The sequence below is a fragment of the Peromyscus eremicus genome, chromosome 4 (assembly GCF_949786415.1).
Source record: "Peromyscus eremicus chromosome 4, PerEre_H2_v1, whole genome shotgun sequence".
In the NCBI taxonomy this organism is placed as follows: Eukaryota; Metazoa; Chordata; class Mammalia; order Rodentia; family Cricetidae; genus Peromyscus; species Peromyscus eremicus.
This window is the reverse complement of record NC_081419.1, coordinates 87,708,549-87,720,740: the sequence shown is the minus strand read 5'-3', so window position 1 is coordinate 87,720,740 and position 12,192 is coordinate 87,708,549. Positions and strand designations below refer to the sequence as shown.

General features: G+C 45.8%; 1 protein-coding gene across 1 annotated transcript; it reads left to right on the top strand.

Moving 5' to 3' along the window:
• Positions 1–1,369: 1,369 nt before the first annotated feature.
• Grem1 (gremlin 1, DAN family BMP antagonist) lies at positions 1,370–10,683 on the top strand. Its single transcript, XM_059259515.1, has 2 exons — positions 1,370–1,501; positions 9,179–10,683. The coding sequence occupies exon 2, from the start codon at positions 9,180–9,182 to the stop codon at positions 9,732–9,734; it is 555 nt and encodes a 184-aa protein (XP_059115498.1). The 5' UTR covers positions 1,370–1,501; position 9,179; the 3' UTR covers positions 9,735–10,683.
• Positions 10,684–12,192: the final 1,509 nt, after the last annotated feature.

The following is a 12,192-nucleotide window of genomic DNA, read 5'->3' as shown; positions in this document are numbered from 1 at the left end:
AACCATACCTGTTAGGTGTTCAGTGTGTTTCTTGCTCCCTCCCCTAACACTTGGTAAAAAGGATGTGTGAATATACGTACATGGACATATATGTATGTATATGTGCAAGCTGGTTCATGGCTTGGTTTTATTTTCCTAATCAAGTGCTTATATCACAAAAGTTTCATAAGTCTTTTGGTTCTTTTTGCTGTAAGCATCATAGGCATCTTCAAATTTCCTTCTTGACACATCTTTTGCAAAGTCTTCACTTGACCTGGCTGATGTCTTCAGACCTGGTAGACGGGTTGATTTTTGCGCAGACTGCAACTTCAACACACAAACCCGATGGCTCTTTGCAGAGCCGATTTTCAGGGTAAGAGAAGAAATGAATATGTTCACTCATCAGTGGGAAAATATTTATACCATTGCTGTGTTTTTCTCTATCCATCAGGTTGCTGGTTGTGACTACGGAATATGCCAGCATGTTTTCCCTTAAGTAGGTTTTTGTCTGAAACTATTGGGAAGTTATTTCCTTGCCTAACATTATTTTCCCGTTTTACTCATCTCCAATGTGTTACAGAAAATCCTTGACGCCTAGTGATTGCTATTTCCTTCTTTAAGGCCCTTTACAAATGGAAACACTGACTGCCGAGGATCCTTTTAGTTTTACTCTTCCTGTCATACACTCAGCTGAAGGAGATGGGCATCTGAGCTGAAGGAGCGAGTGGAGGGTAAGGAGAGGAGGGTGTCGTGTTGACTACAGGCTCCTGCTGGCTGCTGGCGAGCCGGTCCAGGTTAACACCAACGCAAGGGTCAGCGCCCTCTGAGTTGGGGGCCCTCGGGCAGAGTCGCCAAGCCTCCTCCTCTGCTTGACCAGGGCGTCCAGCAGTGCCATTTCCCCTAATAGTGAGGAACCACCTAATTTGTCGCGATCCGCTGGTTATTGCTCTGCCTAGCTCAGCTCGGGCTCCTGAGCGTGGGGCCCCACGCGGGCTAAGCTCAGTTGGCTAGAGGAGAAGCCCAAACCTGGGGCTGGAGAGGGACAAGGGGCTGGGAGCCGGGGTAGGGGGATTTCCTCCCGCGCTCCCTTCTCCAACGGGAGCGGAAAATGTGATTTGCTGTGCATTCCAGGCGCGGTTCCCTGGGGTGACCTCTCCCACCCAGCCGGGCGGGGGGAGTAGACAAAGAGGCGAGGCGGGCGGAGAGGGGACCCCGCAGGGAAGCAGGAGGGGTGCAGTGGGCGGGGGCAGTACCGGGAAAAGGGGCGGATAGCGGGTCCCGCGGCGGCGACGGCGCCTGACCAATGGAGAGACGCCGCCCCGGGAGCCGCGCTTAGCCGGCAGCATTTAAACCGGAGACCCGGAGATGCTCGACACTCGGTACGCCCTTCGCGGACCTGGAGACCTAGTGCACCGTGGTAGCGTCGCTCTCTGTCGTTCCTCTCGCGCCGAGCCCGAGTGGCTCAGGCCGCGGTCGCACGCAGGGCCACGTGTCCACAGAGAAGGACCCACGGCACTGACAGGTGAGCGCAGTGGCACTCGTGTGTGTGTGTGTGTGTGTGTGTGTGTGTGTGTGTGTGTGTGTGTGTGCGCTCGTGCGCGCGATCTGGTACCCAGGCTAGTCAAGAGATCCCCAGGGTCCATACCACCCCAATTCCCTCAGTTGCGCAGCAGCCCGGTTGGTGCACCAAAGTCCTGGGGTCCCCTGGGGTGCGCTTTGAAGAACCCGAGTCTGGTACTTCCTGCCGTGAAAGTAGATACGCGGTGACTTCGGGGCGCTGGGTCTGTGGAAAAAGGTAGGGAGAGGGGATGTCAAGAGTGTGCATCCTGTTTCCACTTGCCGGAGCCCAGCAAACACCGTCCTGGTGCTTGAAGCACAGCCGGCGGGAGTCGCCTGCCAGGACACCGCACAGAGTTGCCCGGGTCGGAGCCCGGGAGCCGGGTATGTGTGAGCAGAAGCCGACCTCGCTGCAAGTTGCAACCAGAGACAGTGTCGAGGATTGGACGCGGGGCTGGCACTGGGGCGTCTGTAGGAGCGGCGGTCCCATGGGTGGTGAGTGGTAACTGCTGCGGACTTGAGTTTGGTGGCATGTGCGTTTGCGGGTATGGCAGATGTGATGGAGAGTGGTAAGACAGAATCCTCCAGGCTCAACAACCACGAAGAGTCAGGGATCCGATGTCTGGAAGCTAGAGAGCTTTGCCGCCCGCGGTGTTCCCGCGGCACGCGCCACACACTCGTATGCTAGTTGTGCGCAGGCCTGAGCGTGGCTGTTCTGAGCCTCTTGGGTTCCACGCTCTCATCCGTCTTACTGCAGACGTGCAGGCGCCGGGCAGCCACCACCGGCTGGTTCCTACTTCCGCGGATGCCGGCCGATCTGTACCCAACAGGCACTCGTCTCGCCTCGCTGCACCTCGCTAGCAACTCTGCTCTAATGTCCGCATCGCATCTGCTGGTTACCGACTGCCTGGCCCATTCTAGTGAGCCCTCTCTAGTCCTGATGGAAGGCTGGAGTGAAGAGGAAGTCCATGTGGCTGTCATCTCCCTGGTCCTAGCTATTTGCAGAATTCTAGTTTGGGAAGAACAAACTCACTACAGCTCTGGACCGGCTGTTTCCCCTCTGGCACGCTTCAGCTTAGTGTTTTCCTATGCCCGGCTCAGGCGACGACGATCCACCAGCAAGGCTGGCGAGAATGCGAGGTGATCAGCCTTCACTGGGAACACCTTCTGAGAGCCTAAGCTGGCTCGCTGGTCTAACTCAGCAGCCGTCTTCCCCTCCTCAGCCGAATCCAAATCCCTACTCTTTGATGGAGAAATATAGCCTAGAAGTGAGGGGTTAAAATCTCCTCTTAACTGTTGGAGGGCAGAATGACGACCATCAGTAGGTAATTGGATCTCTTGGTGGAAAGAGCAAACCCAAGCGGTGCGCACGTCTGTTTATGTTCCCCTGAGATGGTGCCAGGATACGAATTGATTAAAACAATCTATTGTGTTCAATGGGTCACCAGGGCTTTAAGCTGTCCCTGCGACTCCAGAGTGGTGGTTTCCTTCTGACTGCTCTTACAAGTTAAATAAATAGCGTAGAAGAGGTTAAGATAACCCCATCCCAGGGTGAAGAGTCTTCTTTCACCCCAGGGCTGCCCTCCCCTTCCCTCCTCCCTTTTTTTTCTTTTTGGGACGAGGCAGGCGGCACAGGGGACTTGGGAGTACAGACTTTTCAAAGCAAAGAGGGGAAAAAAGATCTTAAGAAAACAAGATCCTCCCTCACCACCACCCCAACCAAGTCTGTAGATGTGGGTGCTTCCATTACTCTTGGTGGATACATTGCACAGTTGGATTTGTTAGAAGTTACTAATTATTAAAGGGTTTTGTGTGTGTGTGTGTGTGTGTGTGTGTGTGTGTGTGTGTGTGTCTAACCCCTAGGTCACTGTAGGAATTAGAGTCTTTTGTAAACTTTGTAATTTCACAGCTTTCCCATTTTCTTTAAAGTCCACTTAGAGTGAAATGTTTTGGTAACCTACAATCTGTAGGAAATCCAGGCTGGCTAATGTGGCTTTCACACCAGTGCACGTACAGGGAAGAACAGAAACATATTAAGTCCCCACCTCTCTCAATGTCTATCGCCTGCCCTTCTAAACTGAAGCTCTCTCCGACCTCAGTCTTCACGGTACAGTATTTAAAGTGTTAGAATACAAGGAAACCCCATGCCCTAGACTTCTCCCCAAGAAGTGTTTGGGGACAGCAAAGCTGTGGGCTATGTTCCAAAATGCGAAGCCAAAGATGCAGAGGAAAACTCAAGCCTTTTATGTAAAGGAAAGAGAGGGAGGCAGTTAGAAGCACTGATGGCAGATCTAACTGAAAGGCACTGACCAGGCAAGTGCTACCAGCCCATGTCTTACATCTGCAAAGAATTTTCTTTAGTTTTAACATATGTTCTTAGAAATGCAAAGTACAACAGGAATTCCTGTGACAAGAGAAGTCTTTTCCTTTGCATGCAAACATGAAGATACAAAATAGATAATTATTAGATTTACAATATTCTTCAAAATTTATTGCATTAGAAAGCAAATCCACATGTTCCTTGTTAAATGTACTGTGCTGGATGTCACTGGCAAAGTGACTAGGGACATGTTTGGGGTTAGACAGAACTGGGCTTGCATCCTGGCTATCCACTTTATAAACTATGTGACCTTGGATAGATTCCTGGTTAATAACAGGAAGACATTATTATATACCTCATATTTTATCGTGACATAACACTGACAGTATTTAGCATAATGCTTGACATAGTAAGGGCTCAAAAACAAGAGGTACCTTTCATTACTAGTGGTTGTACTGGGCAGGAGAGACCAAAGGGTGATTTTGAATTTAAGCCCAAATTCCACTTTATACTTACATAGCTTCTATTACAAAATGCAGCATATAACTTGGCCATCACTCAATAGTGCTATTTGCTGTTTGTATTTTCTAGTCCATTTCTTGTTGATACAAATGTTGTCTGCAATTATCAGTCTCACTAAAAATACATTTTCTAGGGAAGTATGGACATTTGACCACCAGGTGTCTCCTTCCCACCCTGGGTGGTGTTGGGTTCCAGCCTGACTTAACCTGAATAGGCGGGTTATAATTCAGAGATTGCAACATGCAGGGAATAAAATTTATGATGTGTGCCAATCATTAATTTTTCTTATCTTCTTGGCATAACTTGTCTCAGAAATAAATCAACCTTTATTCTTATTAAGGAATTCTCTAGTTAATTTCTAAAGGCTGATTCTCAAATTCAAAATTAAAGCTCTAACCAAAATTAACTTCCACTCTTCCTAAAGATTAAGGCTCAAGGGAAAAGAAAGGGATTCTTTAACTGTCCGGCTGGCCCATAAAGGATTTGCAGTCAATTCCATTGTGCTTTATGTCGGGAGAATGAGCTGATGTCATTCTTGTTGCCTGTCTTTCTAAGGGTTGTTCAGCAGCAACAATGGACCAGTTCAGGTACAGACATCTGAAGTTCACTGTAATTCTTACCAGAAACCCTGCTTTTCTCACTGAGCAGGTTGCTTGGTTAATGTGAAAGACACAGTGAGAAGTGTGCTGAAAGGAACTGGCTGGCCCTGGATTTCCAAAACACATCAATAACATTGGAAACAAGTCATACATACTATTTGAATTTCCAAATCTCCAGACTCTGAAGACTGTTCTTAGTACTTTTGTGAAATTTCTGATAAATTTACCAGGGCAGAGGTGATTCCCATGGCATATCTTGCTTGTAGGTGTTCATTGTTGAACACCTAGGGAATTGGGAACAAGTGGGAGGCAGTGAAGACCTGTTTTGGGGATCTGTCCTTTGAGATGAGCGCTTGGAGGAGGGCAGTGGCAGAAGGAAAGAGAGAGGAGGGGGAAGGGAAGCTTGCTGTCAGAGAGCTTCTCAGAGAAAGCTCACCTTGAAGTCTTAGCACATCACTTCACAGCAGAAATGCATTAAAAGGATGTTAAGGTGGAGGGGATGAAGAGGATACTGTCTGTAAAGGAGAACCGAGGGAGATGCTTGCTGGGTGTCATGATACATCCTGAGTTCATAGGATGCTGCTGAATGTAACAATGTGAACAAGCGATTTTATGAATGGAAATTACTATGGAGTTAATGATGTGGCAATTCATGGGGATCTAAATCTGGACCAGCAATTGGATTGTTTTTGAGTGATTCAGCGCACTGCTAGGGGTTGATGTGGAAAAAAATTGTCCTCCAGGAAATCCCATCTTCTTTATTTCCTGCACACCAGTGATACATATAAAGCTCTAAGCATTTGGTGGAAACACAGTTACAAATTCAAGAGGAAAAACCCCTAATTCCTTGACTGAGTTATCAAGACTAGTAGGTAGGGGGCTTGGATGAGTGGACACTGATTGGCGGAGCCTGGCCTCAGCCTTGCCTGCGATGCTTTTTCCTGTGTCCTTTCTCAAGTCGACCATCAGAAGCACACTGGGCATTCTACTCGACCCAGAGCACTGCTGTGGTTTCTACTCATTGATGTTCTTGGGGGTTTTCTGTTTGTTTGTTTTTTAACTTTTCTCTGGAACACTGTAAAGTTCAAGAACTTGAAAGCCCAACAATAAACATTAAATATTTAAAAAGAATAAGCATTTTAAATGAAAAAAAAAATACTGTCTACACCCAGTAAATCTTAGTTTAAATTTTTTTTCTTTTCTTTTTTTTTTTTTTTTCTTCTTTAGTGAAAAGCAAGCCTGCTGTGGACTCGTTTGGCTTATGTGGTACACACATGCATAGGAACAGAAAGTTTTCCCAAATTAAGCCCCAAACTATAGTCAACTAATTGTGAATATATTGCTTTATCAGTGGGTTAAAATAAAATCCATAGTATCCTACACAGGGCTAAATAAGGACTTGAGACCACTTGGAGTTTTTCTAGAAAAAGAAAGACAAGTGTTATAGGAAGCTGGCTAGGCCTGTGCTGAGTGTCAGGAACCAAAGGCCCTGTGGCTAGGTGACATGTTGACGCCAGTGATGGTATTTTTAAATGCAAAGAACAGAAACCGTATCAAATTTATGTGGTATAATAATCAACCACTAAACAAATATTCACGAACGCCTTTTCGGTATCAGGTACAGAGGGCCAGATGACGAATTAACCTTCATCAACTTTCAGAGTAGATATCTGTTCAATAACAGGCGTAAATATGCCAGGAAAGAACAGTTCAATCTAGAAGCCTGAGTCCCGAGTTGGTCCGGAAAAATAAATTACAGTTTTGTGAATGGATGTTTGTAGAACAGTATGGCCCCATGACATAAATTGTCACATGCATTCAACATGCATCCACAGTCATCCTCAGGTTGGCCTCTGTAGTTGTGGACACTGAGGCTCTGGGCCTGAAAGGAGTGAATTGGCTTGGAGGTTATTTCTTAGTAGACGTGGAGGAAGGTAGTCAACCTAGGTGTAGGGTCATCGATGCAATGTTTCTCTAAAGTTAGTTGTGAATGTGTTTTATTTTAGCTCTTGGCCTTTGAGTTTAGAATCTGGCCCTCCATTGAGAAACTTGTGAAAATGTCTCAGATTCACGTTACAGTGCCTGGGAAACCAAGTGGTAATGGATCAAGTTACCCTGGCCTCTGGAGAAAATATGTATTATTTTATAACTGGACTATAGTCATAAGTGATGTTTTATAAGGCAAAACAAAGCAATTAATTTTTTTTTGTTGTGGTGGTGGTCAACACGGCTCTGTTTAAAGAACAGTGATGTTGTAACATAAGCTGACAAAAGCCAGGGAAGCTACAGTTGGAACAGGAGTTAAATGTCACATTATCAGCTCCAAACTTGAACCTGCTCCAAAGTATTAAGTTAATGTTGGAAAAATGATGACATTTAAGAATATTTTTAATGCAACATTCAATTATCTTGGTTTGACATTAGCCTTAGGGTTGAATGGTCCTCACTTGCCAGAAGTAGTCCCTTAAAGAAGGTACATCTTACACTCCTTTTGTCTCTTAAAGATAATTGGTCTAGATAATGATACCAACTTGTCTGGTTTCTTGGAGATTGGGGTTATATTAAATGAGGTTATATTAATGTGCACTTAGTGGTTTTCACATGCAATACTGGTATCAAGTGGAGGAAAATGGATGCTTCACAGCTGTGTTCTTGTGGAGCAAACCATGGGCATGGGGCAAGGGAAACCTGAGGGCACGGCCATGCCTGGAAGAGAGGCTAAGAATTTGAAACTGTTCTCATTGAAAAGAAAATCCTTTGATGTTTGAATAACTCCTGGTGTATCCTATGCCAAAAAGTGTTCCATGCCTTGAGCTGGGTGGAAAGGCCGACGGACTGAATCAGTGTTTGCGTATTAACAGTTTCCCAGATGACTGCGTCCAGGCCGAGGAGACTGTCTGCTGCCTCTCCTCTCCTCTCCTTCTGTCTGCCCTGTCTTTTCTAAGCAACCCTGCCTCTGAAGGAGTCCCCTTTTCTCTGATTTGCTTTCTTCACTCCATTCATTTCCCTGTCTCTTCATCTGTATTTCTTCCTGTTCCCCCAAGTTTTGCTTCACTTATTTATCTAATAAATGTTACATGCCCTTGCCATATATGACTTATATAGATGTCCAGACTTGCTCATAATTCACTGTCATCAGCCCTGTTGATACTTACAAATGTAAATATTCATCCACTTATTCTATGGTGCCCATTTCTATCTTTATTTATTCATTCATTTTTATATGCTTTAGATGTAATTATCTACACACAAAATGCACATAGGACATGGAAACAGAAGGACTATTTGGAGGAGGGAAGGACACAGGAAAGCAGTGGGGGAGGAAAACATAATGCACAGTGACAGATGTGTATGAAAATTCATAATGAAACTCATTTTGTATGGTAACTTAAATATTCAAAATAAAAGAAATTAAAGGCCTAACCTGGTCAACTAGCAGATAAATCATTTCTATACATACATATAGGCACATAGGTGACTGACATATTTCACCACTTAAAAAGGTAGAAAACTGGGGGCCGGAGAGATGGCTCCACAGTTAAGAACACTGTCTGTTCTTCCAGATGACCTGAGTTTCAGCTGCCAGCACCTACACCAGCCAGGTGGCTCACAACTGCCTATAACTCCAGATTCAGTAATCCTGAGGTCCCTTTCTCCCCTCCTCAGGCACACACACACACACACACACACACACACACACACACATACACACACCCTCAGAGAGAGAGAGAGAGAGAGCATAAAGAATGACACCAGGTATCTGTGTCCTCTTACCGCCTGTCCAATGGCCTTCTTCTCAGGTTGTTCTGTCACAGGCTTCCTGGTCTCTTTCCAATGCCGGACCAGGGTCTCATGTTGTCAGATTCAAGAATAAACACAGTTAAGTGAGCATAAAAATGGTCACATGCAATTGTGTCAGGACCCAGTAAAGAATTCTCTCTGGAGTTGGTGCCGTGAAGAGACAGGTCCTGGCTGAGTTTAAAGCTTGGCAAATTCACATTGTGAACTGCATTGAATTATTCAGTTTGATGGGCGAGAGAATAATGGGAGTAATAGTATCTACTAGCTAGTGATACTCTAAGAAGTCAGTGCAACTGAAGTGTGTGGTGAGTACAATATAAGATGTTAGGTGCAATTATTAATTTTTATTAAGTAACTTTCTCATTGTCTGTGTCTCCCCTTCTCTGCATCCCTTGTCTAGGATGAACCGCACCGCCTACACTGTGGGAGCTTTGCTTCTCCTCTTGGGGACCCTACTACCGGCAGCTGAAGGGAAAAAGAAAGGGTCCCAAGGAGCCATCCCACCTCCAGACAAGGCTCAGCACAATGACTCTGAGCAGACCCAGTCCCCGCCACAGCCTGGCTCCAGGACCCGGGGGCGGGGCCAGGGGCGAGGCACCGCCATGCCTGGAGAGGAGGTGCTGGAGTCCAGCCAGGAGGCCCTGCACGTGACAGAGCGCAAGTACCTGAAGCGAGATTGGTGCAAAACTCAGCCCCTGAAGCAGACCATCCATGAGGAGGGCTGCAACAGCCGCACTATCATCAACCGCTTCTGCTATGGCCAGTGCAATTCCTTCTATATCCCCAGGCACATCAGGAAGGAGGAAGGCTCCTTTCAGTCTTGCTCCTTCTGCAAGCCCAAGAAGTTCACCACTATGATGGTCACGCTCAACTGTCCTGAGCTACAGCCACCCACCAAGAAGAAGCGGGTGACACGTGTGAAGCAGTGTCGTTGCATATCCATCGATTTGGATTAAACCAAAGCAGGCACATCCAGCCTGTCATAGCCATGCTGAGAGCCACACCTAAACCACCCGATTCCTACTTGGCTTAAACCTAGAGGTCAGAAGAACCAGCAGTTGCTTCCTGGCTGGAGGCTGCTTATGCATAGTGTATGCGCGTGAGTGTGCATGGGTGTTGTGTGTGTGTTTCCAAACACCAGCGGAAACAGCCTCTGCTAGAAGGCACTTCCTGTTACTCTGCTTCAGATGGTCGGAAACGCCCACACCACCGGACCCAACACCCACAGGGGCATGGCTGTAGTTGGCTTTCCCTTTGTGTTCCATGCGCCCTCCTGGGGACCAGGACTTCACTTGAGAATGAATATTAAAGGAAGAGATAATTCCGAGGGCTGCATCAGAACTAGGACCATTCAGTGCTTACCCTTTACTCCCATGACCCATTCCTTTCTTTGCTCTCCCTGACATCTTAGTCTTAGCCCACGTCCCTAAATTAATTCTTTGACCATGGGTGTAAATGTTTTCCATCTTGTGAAGAACCTCCAGAATGTGGGAAGACGTGTGTTGGAGGACAAACAGGGGATTGACACAGGAGCGTTGAGGCTGACGACCAGTCTGTGACAATGAAATTCGATATTAAGATGTCCAGAATTTGAAAGTTGTTCTCCAAAAATGTGTGCGTCTTGCTTCTGTGAAAGGGTTTTCCTGATATTTAAAAGTACCCAGATGCATGGAGGTGAAATATAATCACACACACACACACACACACACACACACACACACACACACACACACCCCAATTTTCTGTGTCTGCCTCTGTAACCTACTGATGCTCTCTGTAACCCAAAGTTAAAAGTGAAGTATTGACCACTCCTGTTTTAAGAACCAAGAGAGTGAAACAGAAAGAAACACGGCCTCCTACTTTACTTTGCCTCTCAAGGGGACAATTGAGAGTCTTGTACACTGGGATAGGAAAGGACAAAAAAAAAACCTCCTTAGCTTAGTTTTGCTGGATTAACATTGCTTTTCCATTGTTCCTGCAAAATGCTTCTGAGATGCATAACCTTGTGCTAAAAATTCTTCCTTTGCTGAGCACATCTGCCAGTTAGGAATAGTCTAAGATGAGAGAGCTACTTGCTCTATTTGAGCTAGACATGAATGGGGCCTTTTCTGCTTTGATCTTTTTAGGAAGGAATCAGAGAGAGAGGGAGCAGTCAAAGGGATTGCAGCTGGCTTGGTAGTGTCTGGAGGAGAGATAAGGGCTAAGACTGCCTCCTCTTCATTTGCTCTTAGGTCTATAAGAAAGTTTCATTAGAAAAGCAGAGCACTAGAGTATATTAACAGGCCACCTACTCCCAGTGGGTCAATTCAGCATTGTAAGCATTATGGCTACTATGGATGTCCTCTGAATACATCTGAGCTCCCCAAATGCCTACTTAGCATTTATGTAAGGGCCAAAATGAAAGGTAGCCTTGATACATTTTGGCTTAGCTAAGCAATGCTCCTTAAGACTGTGATTCTAGCTATAAATGCCCTTTTTGTCTTTTCCTCTCAGAGTCACTAGTCAAGTTATATGTCATTTGGAAGGGCAACATTCACTGCCCATCAAAACTGCCACAGTCAAAGAACCATTGGATGTAAAGAAACTTTTTATTTTGGTCTAGCCCTCTCCCAGATGACATCTAAATGGAAACCATGCTGTAAGACAAAAAAGTATCTTGAGGCCGTGTGGTGGTGGTGCATGCCTTTAATCCCAGCACTCAGGAGGCAGAGTCAGGCGGATCTTTGTGAGTTTGAGGCCAGCCTGGTCTACAGAGCGAGATCCAGGAAAGGTTCAAAGCTACACAGAGAAACCCTGTCTCGAAAAACCAACCAATCAAACAAACAAACAATGTTTTGAATCCCCAAAACATTGGGTCTAATTTTGAAAGTTTAAAAGTCACTCCTGATGATTCCACAGCAGATGAATTTGTGCATAGTCTGCGTGTTTCATTTGTACTGTATTGCTCCTTCCCTGAATCTTTGTGTCGTACACATCTACCACCAATAAGTCCCAGGATGGATTTGATCAAGCCCACAAATGCAAAGGCAAAGTTTTGAGGGTAGTGAAGAATGAAAAGTAAAAGAGGAAGAAGCTGAAAATTTAAAACCACACCAGAGTTGAAAGATGACACTCAGTGCTAAGAAACATGGAGTGTCTTAATTCTTCCACAAACATGCAGTATGATTATAAAGTAATAGTTAGGTTGGCAGCCACAGTCACCTTCCAGGAGCTTGTACCACGGTCTCTCATATAAGTTGGATTTGATTCATGTAAAGAGGATTGCCTCAAAATTAACTTCATGGCAACAATCAGCAGCACAAGTAGCCTTAGAGCACATCGCTGGCCAAAGAAGGAAATGCCTGCCTTTCTCGCTGGGCCTAGACGAAGACCATCACAAATGAGCATCCTCCATCATTTATTGAAGATGCCCTG